The sequence below is a fragment of the Grampus griseus genome (genome assembly GCF_964374135.1).
Source record: "Grampus griseus genome assembly, chromosome: 20".
In the NCBI taxonomy this organism is placed as follows: domain Eukaryota; kingdom Metazoa; phylum Chordata; class Mammalia; order Artiodactyla; family Delphinidae; genus Grampus; species Grampus griseus.
This window is the reverse complement of record NC_139014.1, coordinates 19,535,410-19,551,619: the sequence shown is the minus strand read 5'-3', so window position 1 is coordinate 19,551,619 and position 16,210 is coordinate 19,535,410. Positions and strand designations below refer to the sequence as shown.

Sequence of the window (16,210 nt, the reverse complement as noted above, 5' to 3'; positions counted from 1 at the left end):
TGGGGCTAGGATTTTGCATAGATCTTTGGATTTTCCAGTTTGTTCCCCATAAATCAGGATGGGAAATGGAGGGGAGCCCAGGGCTAGCCCTAGAGGCCTGGGGAGGGGAGGGTGCAGAGGGATGGTCCTCGGGCCGGGGGGGTGGGGGCATTAGTTGAATCCCCAGTGCAGATTGAATGAAGGGCTCTTAGCATTAGCCCAGCTCTTCCTAGATTGGGCAGGAACCCCTAGGCTGTAAAAGGCAGTCTCCTGTGGGACGCAGGGAACCGAGGCATCTTGGGGAGAGGAGGAGGGGGAGGGCAACTGCTGGGAAATCAGCCCCGGGCTCCCCAGGAGGGCTAATAGGGGGCAAAGACGATGGGTCCCGTGGCAGGGCGAACGGCTCCTGCTGGGGTGCGAAACAGAGCTGGGCCCAGGATCGGAGGCGGGAAGAGGGTGGTGGCTGCCGTAGGCGCAGGCCGGAGGGCCAGGGGCCCTGGGAGGGCACAGATGGTTGCCGCCGCGGTGGGGATCGGGCTGGGCAGGAAGCGGGCTGCCAGCGTCTTGGTGAGTTGCTTCTGCAAGGCCAGTTTAGACTGCAGAGAAGAGAGGAAAGGACTCAAGTCTCTGACCCCAGGAAAATCCCGTCCCCTCCCTGGGCCCCCTCCTTGGGCTTTTTGCTGCGGAGTGGGGGGGAAACGTGACTGTCAGGATTCCAAACCTAAATCCTCCTCCCTTCCCACCCCCAAACATTCATTCCAAAGGGCTTTCTCCACCACCTGCCTTCCTGCCTGGAGGGAGGAGAATCTTAGGATGGGCCGAGGGAGGAGGCTATGGGGAGCGGGGGTGGAGATGGTCTCCGGGAGATGCACGCCCACGCCTCGCTGTTGCCCCTGAGGTTACTACCTGGGCCCACCTTCCCCCCGGAAATGTTTCTGAGCAGATCCCCAGACAGCCAAAAACCCAACCCCAGCTCTTTCCCTGCCCAGGCAGCCTCCTACGGGGTGGCTTCCTTCCTGCCCCTCCTCCCAGCCCCCCAGCTGGCCCTCCCTTCCGGCCTACCCTCTCCCCTCTGGACCCGGGTCCCAGCTCTGTCGCCCGGAGACAGATACCTTGAGGATACTCACAGCCAGCGCTGCGTGCTTCTGCAGCCTGCTGTGCTGGCTGGAGGGCTTGGGGGGCTTCCCGGCCAGGCGGTCTTTGTGCCTCCTGCTGCTCAGGTGCTAATGGACAGACAGACAGACTGGGAACAAGATGAGGAACCCAAGGACCCCCAAACTACGGCTAGCTCACCCTTCCTCTACCCACAATTCACACACCTAATGCACATGGCCCTGGAGCGGCCCTGGGAAGGGGAGGTTAAGAATTGGCCTTCGCCTTCCAGGAGCCTCGCACCTCTTCCTCCACTGCTCCCTGCTCTGCTCTACCCACCTCCTCCCCGCAGGCTCCCTCCTCCTGGCCTGGCACTGGGCCCACCCCCCTCACCCCTGCTCCACCCCCAATCCCAGCCGCACTTGCCCCACCTGCTTGAGTTGGGTCTCTGAATTGACCTGGAGCTGACAGAGAGCACAGTGGAAAGGGGGCCTGGGCCCCTGCCGGCCCCCGCGGACCCCCGTCACTCTCTTGGCCTTGTGTCCAGCTCCTCCCCGGGGCACTGCGTGGCCCCTGCCCCTGCGGGGAGCGCCCCGCTGACCTTCCACCATCCACCGGTGCTTGGCTCCTGGAGGGAGGAGAGAAGACAGTTTGCTAGCACCAAAGAGGGGCTTCAGGGGCCACGGAGACCCCCTCCAAACCAGGTCAGTTTGGCTGCCCCCTGAAGCCTCCAGGCTGCTCAGCCACCGCCAGCCCCTCCAGCCATGTGAGATTTCTCTTTCCCTCCCAAAGGTCCTCCCGGCTGTTCTCATTTCATGCCAGCATCCCCCAAGGAAGGCCTCGTTGCTGAGTAACAGGTCGGCTTCCCTTTGGCTGTCATTCCAACCCAATTCCCTCGGGTCTGATGCAAGGAGAGATGGGGGGGTGTCTCCTGTCTTCAGTGATGACCCTCCAGTTGTTGCTGCCTGACTTCTCTCCCCGACTCTCCCTCCTCAGGCACTACCGGGAGGACCTGAAATGCCCGCCCAGCCATAGCTGAGCACAGCGCCTCTGTCGCCTAGCCCTGGAGCAAAGTGCCCGGAAGCTCTCGCCTGCCCACGCCTGCTGAGGGCCATCTCCTCCCCGGGACTCGAGCTGGTGAGGGGCGCACTGACCTGTGTTGTGAGACTGAAGCTGGGAGGCGGAGTTCACGGTCACCTTACACGTGGGGCAGTAGAGGCGCCCCTTCTCGCTCCTGCCTTCCCCACTCACACCACTTTCCACAGCAGCCGCCGCCGGTTCAGGCCCTGGCGCCTCTCTCCCAGGCTCTGGGGAGCAGGGTGGGCAAGAGGAAGAGGAGGAAGAGGAGGCAGCATCCAAGACGTCTGAGTGGGCCGGCTCCCTGGGCGTGGGTTCCGGACTCAGGGGTGGCTGGACTTTGGGACCAGGAGGAGGGGCTGCAGGAACTGCTGGGGAGATGGAAGGCGTGGGGTAAGAGTGTGAGGCCCAAGATGATTTCTCGAGACCACGATTTTAAGCACAGATATTCTGGGGGTGGCATGGCAGATTGAAAGGGTCCCTGGTGTAGATATGACCAGCACTGAATTCCAGACTCCCCACCAAAGCACTGGGCAGACTTGGGCCTCCTTGGGCCTCAGCTTTCCCACCTGATATGATAAAGTTGGATCCAGTGGTCTCAGAGAGCCCACCCAGCCCTGATGATCTGCAGTCATTAGGGAGCTGTTAAATATGTGGAAGTCACCCAAAAGATGTGCTAGAATATTCACGGAGCTCTATTCATAGCAGAGAAAACTGGAAACTATCCAAATATTTGTCAGCAGGAGAATAGTGAAAAGAGTTGATGGGGCACGCAATGGAATATTACATGGCAATGAAAAAGGACAAAATACAGCTACACGCAGCAACTTCTGATGGGGTTATATCCTGATAAACCCATCGTAAGTTGAAAATACTGTAAGTTGAAAATGTCATAAGTTGAAAATGCAGGTACTTCCCTGGTGGTCCAGTGGTTAAGAATCTGCCTTCCAATGCAGGGGACATGGGTTTGATCCCTGGTCAGTAAACTAAGATCCCACATGCTGCAGGGCAACTGAGCCCACATGCCACAACTAGAGAGAAGCCTGCGCCTTGCAACAAAGAGCCCTCCCACCGCAACGAAAGATCCCGTGTGCCGCAACTAAGACACAACACAGCCAAAATCAATCAATCAATAAAAAGGAAGGAAAGTTTTTTTAAAAAATGCATTTAATACACCTAACCTACCGAACATCATAGCTTGACCCAGCCTACCTTAAATGTGCTCAGAACACCTACATTAGCCTACAGTTGAGCAATGTCATCTAACACAAAGCCTGTTTTATAATAAAGTGTTCAATATCTCATGTCATTTATTGAATACTGTGCTGAAAGTGAAAAACAGATTGCTTGCATGGGCACAGAATGGGTTGTGTGTCAGTTGTTTACCCTCCTGGGCACGCGGCTGTTGCTGACCAGCATCACAAAAGAGTATGCACCTACCGTATATCGGGGTCCCCACCCCCCAGGCCACGGATCGGATCGGTACCAGTCTGTGGCCTGTTAGGAACCGGGCTGCACAGCAGGAGGTGAACGGCGGGTGAGCGAGTGACGTTTCATCTGTATTTACAGCCACTCCCCATCGCTCGCATTACCACCTGAGCTCCGCCTCCTGTCAGATCAGCGGCAGCGCATTAGATTCTCATAGGAGCACGAAGCCTACTGTGAAGTGCACGCGCGAGGGATCTAGGCTGTGGGCTCCTTATGAGAATCTAATGCCTGATGATCTGGGGGGGGGAGCTGAGGCGGTGATGCTAGCGCTGGGGAGCGGCTGCAAATACAGATCATCATTAGCAGAGAGGTCTGACTGCACAGAGACCACAATAAATCAACTGCCTGCAGACTCATATCAAAACCCTATCCGTGGGCTTCCCTGGTGGCGCAGCAGTTAAGAATCTGCCTGCCAATGCAGCGGACACAGGTTCGATCCCTGGCCCAGCAAGATCCCACATGCCACAGAGCAACTAAGCCCATGCGCCACAACTACTGAAGCCCAAGTGCCCTAGAACCCATACTCTGCAACAAGAGAAGCCACTGCGATGAGAAGCCAGCGCACCATAACGAAGAGTAGCCCCTGCTCGCCGCACCTAGAGAAAGCCCATGCACAGCAACGAAGACCCAACACAGCCAAAAATAAAAACAAATTAATTAATTAATTAAAAGAAAAAACCTATCAGTGGGCTTCCCTGGTGGCGCAGTGGTTGAGAATCCACCTGCCAATGCAGGAGACACGGGTTCAAGCCCTGGTCCAGGAAAATCCCACATGCCGTGGAGCAACTAAGCCCATGCGCCACAACTACTGAAGCCCAAGTGCCCTAGAGCCCATGCTCTGCAACAAGAGAAGCCACCGCAATGAGAAGCCTGTGCACCACAACAAAGAGTAGCCCCCACTAGCCGCAACTAGAGAAAGCCCATGCGTAGCAACGAAGATCCAATGCAGCCAAAAATAAATAAATAAATAAATTTCTTTTAAAAAAAAAAGTCCTATCAGTGAGTGGCAAGTGACAATTAAGCTGCATCTTATGGAGTAGACTGGACATAAGCAACACACTTCGGGTGTCACTGTCTCCCATCATCCCCAGATGGGACCAACTAGTTGCAGGAAAACAAGCTCAGGGCTCTCACTGATTCTGCATTATGGTGAGCTGTATAATTATTTAATTATATATTACAATGTAATAATAATGGAAATAAAGTGCACAATAAATGTAATGCGCTTGAATCATCCTGAAACCAACCCTCCCTCCCCGGTCCGTGGGAAAATTGTCTTCCGTGAAACTGGTCCCTGGTGCCAAAAAGGTTGGGGACCACTGCCGTATGTTGCTAGCCCAGAAAAGATCAAAATTCGAAATTGGAAGTCCAGTGTCTACCGAATGCATATGGCTTTCACACCGTTGTGAAGTCAAAAAATCATAATCCAGGGCTTCCCTGGTGGCGCAGTGGTTGGGAGTCCGCCTGCCGATGCAGGGGACGCGGATTTGTGCCCCGGTCCAGGAGGATCCCACATGCCACGGAGTGGCTGGGCCGTGGGCCATGGCCGCTGAGCCTGCGCGTCCGGGGCCTGTGCTCCACGGCAGGGGAGGCCACAGCTGTGAGAGGCCCATGTACCGCAAAAAAAAAAAAAAAAAAAAATCATAATCCAAACCACCATGAAGTCGGGGACCATCTGTATATCATTAACCAAAACCAGGTGAAACTGATCTCTGGTGAGAAAGGTCAGGCTCACAGTTACTCTGGGGGAGGGGTGTAGGTGGTTGGATAGCATCACCTCCAAACTCATGTCCATCTGGAACCTCAGAATGTGATCTTATTTGGAAATAGGGTCTTTGCTGATGTAATTAGTTAAGACGAGATCATACTGGACTAGGGTGGGCCCTAATCCAATGACTGGTGTCCTTATAAGAAGACCATGTGAAAGCACAGAGACACTGGGGAAAATGTGATGTGAAGTCGGAGGCAGAGACCGGAATGAGGCATCCACAAGCCAAGGATTGCCGGCAACGACCAGAAGCTAGAAGAGCGGAAGGAAACAGATTCCCCCCACCCAACCGTGCCCCCAGAAGGAACCAACCCTGCTGACACCTTGCTTCAAACTGCTGACCTCCAGAACTGTGAGAAAACACATCTCTGTTATTTTCAGCCACCCAGTTTGTGGTCATTTGTTATCACAGCCCTAGGAAGCTAACAACAAGGTAGTGACCGGGAGGGGACCCAAGGAGGGGCTTCTGGGGTGCTTGTGACACATTTCTTCATCTCAGCAGATCCAGACTGGAAAATCCGTGGCGCTCTACACATGTGATGTGTGCCTTTCCCTGTATGTATGGAATACTCCCACACGAGCAGGAATAATAGTAGGCAGAAATCGCTCAACCCCTTGTCAGAGCCAGATTTGGAGTGGGATGGGGGGAGAAAAGTTCAGGACTGACCTTTGCTCTGTGGCTCTTCAGGGGCTCCACTGGCTGGAGTCGGGGATGGGGACACCAGCGTCCCATCCTGGGCCAGGGTTTGCGGCCTCTGCTTGCTCTTGGTGGCCTCGACAGCCTTGAGTTTTCTGGCGTGTTTGTGGCCTTTGTAGTGTGCTTCGGCCTGGTTCTGGGGAGGGGAGGGCATGGGGTCACCATTCATTGGCTGAATCCACCTGCCCCATCCATGAGCTGGCGCTGGGCAGGGGGCAGGTCAGAGGGAGGTACGGCTCCGGCCACGCAGGGGGCGCATCCTTGTCATCATCACAGCATGTGTGTGGCCCTGAGGTTTACAGAATGCATTCTCATACACGAGCTCCCAGGCAAGCAGCCCCTGGCTTCAAATTCTGCCTCAGCAGCTTATTAACTGTGCATCTTTGGGCAGGTCCCGTCACCTCTCTGAGCCTCAGTTTCCTCGCTCGTGAGCTCTGTGATGATAATACTGATTTCACAGAGTTGTGAGAATTAAAATGAGAACATGAATGATAAGGGCCTAGTACAAACAGTAGGTGCTCAGTGAATGTTAGTTCCCAACAGGTTTATAAATGCACAAGTGGAAAAACAGAACAGTCCCCACACTTTCGGGAATGTGCACCTCAGATCATTCAACCCTTTGTACATTTTCCCAACAAATAGTTATTGAACATTTGCTATGTGCCAGGCACTGTGCTGGGCCTGGTATGAAGAAGATAACGGTTCCTCCCTCAGAGTGAAGTCTCTCTGTCCATCACTTGCATGACTTACATAACCTGAAGGCCCGGAGGGACCCTCCAGATCTGGCCTGTCCACTAGAGGTCCCTTCTTGTTGCTCCCGAAAGTAGGAAAGACAGGCCCCCGTGGCCCCTCCCTGGGCACTCTCACCAGAGCAGGGAAGGTCCGCTCTCTAGGGGCGGGCCATGGTAGAAAGCATGCGGACTATGGGGTCAGCCAGGCCTGGGTTCAAATCCCAGCTCTACTTACCAGCTGTGTGGCCTCATGCAAGTCACTTAACCTCTCTGAGGCTGAGTTTCCTCATCTGAAAAGTGGGGCTGATGATAGCACCTCTATCCATCTCACAGATGTATCAAGAGAACTCATTAAGAGGATAGGCATGAACACATTCTGGAAACTCTCAGGTGCATTAAGAACTCAGCTCTGGACCGAGAGCCGATGGTGACCCCTGGGACCCGAAGTAGGGAAGGGCAGCCTTCTCTCTGGCAGAAGGGTCCAGGACACAGGAGAGAGGCACAGGGGAGGGAAATGAAATCCCAGGGGGATGGGATGGGACGGGGCAGAGGAATCTGGAGAGAGGAGAGGATGGGATGGATACAGAACCAGGAGGGGCTCTTCTGCAACGAAGGACAGAAAATACGGAGCCCAGTCCCTTTGCCACCCCTATTCCTCCAGGAAAGACCCCAGAAGCCCAGTCTCCAGCCCCCTCCCCAGCCTGTTTCCACTACTCCTTCTCACCGCTGAGTTGAACCTCAGGTGACAGATGTTACAGGAAATGAAGAGCTTCTTCTTCAGAGGGGAGGGAACCCCAAATGTGTGACTGATGACGGCCTTCTGGACCGGGTCCATCTGTGAAGGGGGTGGGAGTGCACAGTAACTTTGGGGTCAGCTCAGTAAGGGCGGGGGGCGGGCACTGCAAAATGCCAAAAACTAAGACTACGGAGGAGGGCAGTGACCAGCCCAGAGGAAGAAATTTCCCATGTCTGTGGATATTAGAGAAAAAGAAACAGCCTCTTCCCTGGCTGACCTTCTCTGTAGGCCTACGCTTCTGCTTAGAGGCAGGGGGATGGCCAGGATGACCTCCACGACCTTGCGGAACAGAACCATGCGCTGGCGATCACACTGGCATCTCTTGCCGCCCCTCTGGTCTCTTTTTTTTCTCATTCGCAAGAGTCACAACTATCGGGACAGAGAGTTGGGGGCAGGCAGAAGCAGAGAAAGGAATTTGGAATTTCCTCTCCCATAACCCAGACTTGCGCTGGACCTGCGGGCTGGGGGACATAAGGCTTATCTTATCAGCTCTGCCATTGTCACCGGGTCTGAGAGGGAGAGGGACAGCCACGGCCCAGGGGCGGTGGGGGGCTGGGCGGGTGCAGCAGGGGCAGCAAGTGGAAGCCAGAGGGGGGTTCCCCGAGTAGTAGGGTCGTTTCTCTGGCATATTAATTTGCGTGTTTTTTTCTTTTCCTTATTTTAAATAAATTTTTTTTCTTCTATCAAACCAAGCTTTTATGTTCCCTTTTCTCAGGGGCTAGGTTGTTGGGCCCAAAGCAGAAGCTGTCTGGAAGAAGAACTTTCCAAACCTTCCTGAGAGAGGAGAACAGAAACTTTGAGAGAAACTTCCCTGACAAGAGAAAGAGGCTCTAACTCCCACAGCACCCAGGGCGGGGGCGTGCAGAGGACAGAACTTCAGAGGAGAGTGGCCTGCAGGGCCCCCAGTAAGAGGACGACGGCGGGTTGACCCCCTCTTAGGGATTATGTGCCTGAACAGTGAGCATGTCAGCAAGTGACAGTGGGGACCGAAGACCAGAGGACCCTCCCCAAATGTCTCAGGCTCCATAGGACGTTTGCACAACCCCGGAGGGTGGGAAGGAAGGAGCTCCCAAGGGTGACTGAGACGGAATTTCCTACCATCTTGTCAGGATGGGGTGGGGCTCATCAATGATTATATTTGATTTTCCAAATTTTTTAAAAAAGGGGACGTACCTTATAGGTCATGTAGTGAAGTAAATTTCATGTTTACACACATACACACATGGAAATACATGTTTCCGTGTATACAGACTAGTAGACAGACACACAGCACATAAGCTTACAGGCAGTTACAAATTACAGAGACAAGTAGAAAAATACACACTGGCATACACACCAACATCCACACACTTACGGTCACCCAAACCACCAAAAACACACACTCAGAGGCCAGACACACACCAAACACATACACAGTCGACACCAAGACACAAAAAAACTCTCAGATACACAGGCACATACACTAATTACAGACAACTACCCAGGCACAGAGTTTATAAACACACTGCACAAGCTCACACCCACGAACGACGAAGTCCTAGAGAGACAAACTAAAACAGAAAGGCACACCCCAAGTGCACACAGGCATCCCCATAGAGAAACTCAAGTGAAACCTGCAGTTCACAGGCCCCCCCCAGGGCCCAGCAGTAGTTGCTGGGGGGAGGGGGTGATACCATCCTGGATCCCTGGCCTAAGTGGGAGCTGGGCCCCATTTCTGGAGCACTTGGTCACTCTGGTGACCAGCTTCTGAGAGCTGGGCCCTTGCAGCCCCCCTTCCCCTCCACCCCCACACTCGGCTGCATGCCCCCCACCCGCCAGCCCAGCCCGTACCGTGCTGAAGTTGGGGAAGAGACTGAGCGGGGTGGCACCATTGAAGTGGAAGGCGAGCAAGTGCTTGAAGTCCAGCGGGGGCTGCAGAGGCCTGGCGGGCAGGGGCAGGGAGGCCAGCAGGGGGCTGGGGGTGCTGGAGGCCGGGCCTGCTGCAGGAGGAAGAAGGGCAGGGTCTGAAACGGGGAGCCACGGGGCTCACTCCTCCCTCCGCAGCCAGAACACGAGGCTGATGGGCTTCTTGGGTGTAGAGAGAGAGCAGAAGCCCCTGTCTCCCTGTTCACAGAGTAGCACTGGCCGAGTCCAGGGCGAGGACAGCGCGTTTCTGTGCCTCTCCTCTCCACCACTGGGGAAGCAGAAGCAGGGAGTCCACAGTTCCAGGCTGCCAGCCCAGAAGGATGACCACCACCCCACCCACAGGGGCAGCGTAACGACCTAAATGAAGCCCAGAGGGGAGTCAGGCCAAGGGAGTCAGGCCCCTGACACACACACCACCACGGAGACTGCACGATGCACTGGGTTTCCACTTTATTGCAAATTAAACCCAAACCCAGGAGGCCTGGGGAGAGGCCAGCCCCCTCCCCTCTCACTACCTACCCTGTCCAGATCCCCACATGGTTCACAGCAAGGGCTGACAGAGGGGATGGGAAACCCACTGGAATCTGAAAGGATCTGTTCCCCAGCTCTGGTGGGGCCCCAGCTGCTTCCTTCAGGAGGCAAAAAGCCCTCCGACATCCCTGTGCTGGGCCTGAGGCTGCATCTCGGAGTCAGCCAGTCCAGCACTGTGGCTTTACAGTCTTTGGTCTTAAAGGTCTGAGGCAGGGGCCCAGGTTCGATCCCTGGTCGGGCAACTGAGATCCCACAAGCCAAGCAGTGGGCGAGAAAAAAAAAATCTGCTGGGAATTCCCTGGCAGCCCGGTGGTTAGGACTCTGCGCCGAGGGCCCAGGTTCAATCTTTGGTCGAGGAACTAAAATCTAAAATCCTGGCGTGGCAAAAAAAAAAAAAAAAAAAAAAAGTCTGAGGCAAGGGCAGGGGAAGGCTAGGAACTTAGAGAGCAACCAGATTTTGAGGAGGAAAAAAATTAGAAATAAATTGAGTCCACCTGGGACTTTTTTGGACCCTGTCATTGCAAAACCAAAGTAAGTCCTTTTAGATTTCGTGTATTAACACTGTGAAAGATAGGATAGATTTATTTTACATTTATAGATGTGTATGTCGATATACACAGCCATATAGAGAAAAGCCTCAGGCAGCCTACTGGTGAGGAGGGCACCACCACTTCCCTTGAACTGTTAGCTTGTGCACAGAGAGGGTGCTGTGCTGTGTGTCAAAAACAAGGGTGGTCATCTGCTCTCCAGTCACATCTGAAGAGATGTTGCTAGAAGTGGGGGCCAACAGTCAAGGACCCAGTCTCCTCTCCTTCAACCCCTGAATTGCGCAGACCCTGTCTTCCTCCCTCCAACCAATAGCCCCTCAACTTTTCTAGGACCAAAACTTGGGCTGAGTTCAGAGGGAAAGGGGTGAGCTACTCTCACCAAACTCTGGAAAGGTCAGGAGTGATATTTAGGGTGCCCCAGACCCCAGCACCTCTGCCCACTGGCCCGAGCCCCGCCCCCGATCCAGCCCCTCCTCCACAGCCCACGGGGCTGGGTTAGTACTCAGCGTGGAGCAGAGCAAGCACGGGGAAGTTGGATGGGAGGCCACAGCTAGGAGGTCAGCTTGGGTGCAGCACAGTCAAGTCCGGCTTGGCCCTTAGAGAGCCTAGGGCCCCGGGTTAGCTGGACAGAGGAGAGGAGGCCGCCCTCACGTGAGCTGCGAGCCCAGGAGCCCCTCGCCCCACCCACTCTCTAGGAACTCCACCGCCAGCGCAAAGTCAAACTCGTGCAGCGGCGGCCCATCCACCGCGATCTTCACCGCGGGGCCGCCCCGGCCTTCCCCCGCCCCGCCCGGCCCCCACCACCGCAGCTCCCGGCTGCGGCCGACCTTGTCCAGGAGGCCGGCGCCCGCGGGCAGCGCCAAGGCCAGGGAGGCGAGGGCGGCGAAGTCAGGGAAGAGCTCGTGCAGTTCAGAGCGCGCGCACGCCAGCTTGGCGCACAGGGCCCGCGGGCCCAGCCGCCCCAGGCTGCACACCACGCGCTTGAAGAGCGCGAAGTCGCCCAGCGCCCGCTGGCACACCACGGCGGGGGCGAAGGCGCGCAACAGGACGCGCAGCGCCCCCTCGCCGTGCGCGCCCAGCTCCTCGGGTGCCTGCGGGTAGCGGCGGGGGTCGAAGATCGCCGCCAAGGCGGCCACGGCGTCCAGCGAGGGCCCGGGGTAGGAGTCCCGCAGCCCCCGCCGCATGGAGTCCAGGAAAGCCCCCCGCAGCCGCTCCAAGCCCTGGACCGCAGCCTCGGAGTAGCCCACCAGCTCCACACCGCGGTAGGTGCAGCGGCCGCGGCCCAAGTCAGGGCTGGAGGTTGCCAGTTCCTGCAGGAAGCCCTGGAGACGCGCCCCACCTGAGCTGCGCTGCGCTTGGAGGGAGGCTGCAGCTGCCGTCACCAGCGGTTGCAGCAAGGCCAAGTCCGGCTCTTCTGGCTGCAGGACAAGGGCGAGCTTCTGCACGGACGGCAGAGCATCCAGCAGGAGGTGGGTGAAGGCCACAAAGGTGAACTGGCGCAGGGCGAGGGCCAGTGCCCTGGTTGTAGGTGAGGCTGGGGCAGAGGCCTCCAGCGTGGGCACCAGGCAAGGCCAAGCCTCAGCCACTGCTTCCACCACAGGCAGCAGGGAGGCCCAGGGCACTGGCCGTGGTCCTGCCAAGTCAATAGCTGCAAGGTCCAGTGCCGCCCGGAGCTCAGGGACCACGTGGGAACTGGGGCCACCATGGAGGCGGAATAGGGCATCCAGCACACTTTCATATTCACCTAGGTAGGCAGGGGGCTTGGGATCTGTCCGGCCGGGGAGGCAGTGCAGCTCCATGAGCAGTGGGCAGGCAGCCTGGAGCTGCGGGCCCACGCTCCCCAGGCGGTCACTGGGGAGGCTTGAGCTGAGCCAGGCCAGCTTGGATGCAGACACGCCGAAAGCCTGCAGAATGTCCAGGAGTTGGCCAGCAGTGGCCTCGCCTTCCTGTAGCTCCACACTGCCCAGGAAGGTGGTGGCAGGCTGGCCATCGCAGGGGGACACCGAAGTGGCAAACAAGGCCAGATTGTGGGACTCAGGCCAGTCCCTGGTCTCGTCCAACACCAGGCCCACATACGGGGATGCCTTCAGGCGTTGGCAGGCCTCTGTGTGCAAGACACTGGCAATGGCCACCTGGGACAGCCAGGGAAAGAAAGGGAGGGAGGACAGAGTTAGGCTTGTCCGGGGAAGGGGAGGCAGGCAGGGTGGGGTGATAGAAAGAGCACAGGCCTGGGGTCAGACTAACCCTAGCTTTGCCACTTACTGTGTGACCTTGGGCAAATCATTTCACCTCGCTGTTCATCTCTGTTTCCTCAGCTCTAAAGCCAGGCTGATACCTGCCCCCAAGCTCCTCAAAAGGTTGTTGTGACTCATATCTTAGTGCCCTGACCAGGGACTGAACCCGGGCCCTCATCAGTGAAAGTGTGGAGTCCTAACCACTGGACCGCCAGGGAATTCCCATCAATGTAATTTTGTGTTGTACTTATACGTGTAAAAATGCTTTAGGAACCATAAAGATTCTACAGCGTTTTGTGCGTGTGTGTTTTTCTACAGCATTGCCCCTGTCAGCCTTATTCCTGGGGTCTCCCTCTGCTCTGCTGCTCAGGGATTAACTGCTAGACACGTTGACTCCCTACCAGTTACAAAGGGCCCTAACTGTGTGCTGTTTGTCGTCTCTCTGGGCGATGAGATCCAACTCCCCCACCCCCTTACCAGCCCCCAGGACTCATACAGCCAGTGCCTAGGACAGAGCTGCAACATGCATGCCCCCAGGGGCCACATGGGTGATACTGACCTTGAAGTGGGCCAGGGATAAACCAAAGGGAATGGGGAAGCCCATGCCCTGCTCTCCAACTCCAGAACTTCATGCCCTGACTGCACAGGACCTAGCTTTTTAGTAGAAGTCACAAATCCACATTTTTATATGTAATCTCTTGGGGTTTTTTTGTTGTTGTTTTTTGTTTATCTTGGAGACTAATTTAAGTTTTCTTAAAAACTGTGAAAACCACCAAAACACATCTGTGGGCCAATCGAGCTCCCAGGCCACCAGTTTGCAACCTCTGACCTAGGTAGTGAGGGGAGCGGACCTGAGCCCTTGAGGACAGGGCCTGGTCCGGCCTCTTCACTGTTGGGCACCCAGGAGCTGGCACCTGGTACGCCCTCAGTGAAGGCTCTGATGGGCGAAGGTGTGAATGAAGTGCTTTGGCTGCTGCCCGGGGGCCTGGCGTGCTGGTACCATGCCCAGATGGCTCGATGTTCTCCCTCCTCAGTCCCTCCCCCACAGCCCTGGCTGCCACCCACCTGCATGTCCCTCACCCTCCTAGGACTGTAGTAATCGCCGTGCTCCATGCCCAGCAGCGCCTGGCACAGGTTGAACCTCTGTAGCTCGAGCAGGGCAGAGCAGCGGTCGTCAGGCACATCCTCCTTGGCCATGCAGTACACTGTGGTCAGCACGGCCACCTTGGCCGGGTTCGCTTCCACCTTGACACTCCTGAAGCTGGGGGTGGTCGCCAGGCCCGGACAGGTCCCTCCACCCTCAGCCTGGCCCTCAAAAGTGGGCCGGCCCCGGTTGACGGCCAGAGCCTGGCGGTGGGCCCCCGAGGTCACGTGGCGCAGCAGGGCATGGCGCTGGAAGTTGTCGGTGCCCACAGTGAAGGCGTTCTCCGCTTTGCCGTGCTTGTTCCGCACCAGGGCCTGGCGGCACTCTAGGCAAAACATCAACTTCCGCTCGTAGTCGAAGTCCAGCCAGGTGAACTCCTCTTTCCAGTGCTCGTTGAAGTAACGCTTGCACTTCTTATTGGAGTTGGAAGCCTCTCCGGCTGGTTTCTTCCCCGGGGGCACCATTCCTGCTCGAGGGGCAGGGCGCCTCCAACCCCCACCCAGATGCTCTTGTCCCCCCAGCCTGCCCCGCACACCGAAGCACCTCCTTTGACAAGGGGAGTCGGTGGGGAGGCAGGAGGGGGGCAGCCCGCCAGGCTAATGGGGACCATCCATCTAACTTAGCCCGGAAAGTTTATTTCCACTCCGCTGATGGGAGACTGGAGGTGAAAGAGACAAGGGAGAGGTGTTAGGCGTCCACTGGGGGTTCACACTGCCCACAGAGGACTCCCCGGGCGAGGGGTGGACTGGACCCAATGGGGAAGGGCTACTGGGAGTGGGCCATAAAGCGTTATCCAAAGTGGGTAGAGGTACGGGGTCTGCAGCCCCCTCTAAGGGTCTCCGTGTATCCAGGACAAGGCATGTCAGAACTCAGAGCTGGAAAGACCAGCACCATCAATGCAAACACACTGTATAATCTCGAGACAGCGCTGGTTCTCAGGGCTCACGAATAACTCGGGGCTGAATCCTGGCTCCTCGCCCGAAGGATAACTGGTACCATCAGGCCACAGTCATTTGTGTCAACAGAAGGAAGTTAGCACGAAGCTGAGCTCCCAGAGCCACAGGACTGAGGAATGGGATTTGTTTCCTCTGGAGCTCCCTTCCCTAAACACACGCGTGGGCACGCTCACACACACACCAGCTGTGTGGTTCTGGGAAGGGTAGCCCAGAAGCGGGGGCTGGGTTCCAGACTAAAGGCAGCCAGCTGGTTGCCTCTACCTCCCTCCCTCTACCACCACGCCAGGCGCGAGGCGAGGATGAGGAGTCCAGCTGATGGCCAAGACCTGCCACCTCTGCTTCCTCATTATCTCTCACACCTGCCCCTCCCCTCCACGGTTACTGAACTACCATTTACCGAGTGCGAACTGACTCAGGCCCTGTGCTAAGGACTGGGGTGACCCCATCAGGAGACCAAGATTACTCTTGCAAGTACTCCCTGAGGATGCTATCATCCTCACTTTGGACAGGAGGAAACTGAAGCTCGGGAGCTTTAAGTGACTTGCCCGAGGTTCGCCAAGCAGTAAGTGGCTGAGGTGGAATTAGAACCCAAGTCCCCCTGACTCCACAGGCCATGCTGAGACCCTGGCCTGCACCGTCTCACCTGGATTACGCAGCGGCTTCCGCCTCTGCCTTTGTTCCACCACATTCATACCTCACGTAACGGCCAGAGAGCAAGGCCACACACAGATCCCACTGTGTCACTGCCCTGCTTCCGCCTCTCTGGTGGTGTCCATTGCCTAAGTCTACATACCTCACCGTGAGCCAGCGAGACCCCCCCCCAGCCTCTGGACACCTCCAGAGCCTTCCCACTCCTGTCTGCTCAGCCAGCTCCAAAGGCTTCCCACGTCCCACACACGTTACTGTTATTTTCTGCTCCTGCCTCCATCCCCTGTGCCTGGAACTCCCTATCCCTCCTCTTTCCCTGGCTATTTCCCATTCATACCTGGAGAGCAGCTCAGGCATCCCCTCTGCCACCCTAATTCCCCCCGCCCCGATCCTGGGCTGGTACCTGTCCTCTATTCTCCCATAATTCCCCGTGGATGAGTCTTTGTAACACAATATGGTGAACGCAGGGATGCTCTACGTATCTCTGTACTTGGTTCCTGGAAGGTCAAGATCACATCTGTTCATTTTTGTACCTCTACGTCCCTGTACAGGACTGGGCACGCAGATGGCTCTCAGCAAAAGCTGGTTGTTTAAAAGAACGAAAGGATTATTTTGG

The 16,210-nt window shown here is 56.4% G+C and overlaps 1 protein-coding gene across 1 annotated transcript; it reads right to left on the bottom strand.

The window, feature by feature from the left end:
- Positions 1-214: 214 nt before the first annotated feature.
- LOC309838440 (uncharacterized protein) lies at positions 215-14,600 on the bottom strand (the record flags this gene model as incomplete). Its single annotated transcript, XM_082679506.1, is given in 11 exon segments — positions 215-575; positions 1,092-1,202; positions 1,503-1,699; positions 2,226-2,519; positions 6,072-6,237; positions 7,557-7,667; positions 9,459-9,607; positions 11,952-12,744; positions 13,912-14,508; positions 14,510-14,572; positions 14,574-14,600. Coding segments are annotated over 11 exon segments (2,745 nt in total). The 3' UTR covers positions 215-338.
- Between the last annotated feature and the right edge of the window lie 1,610 nt (positions 14,601-16,210).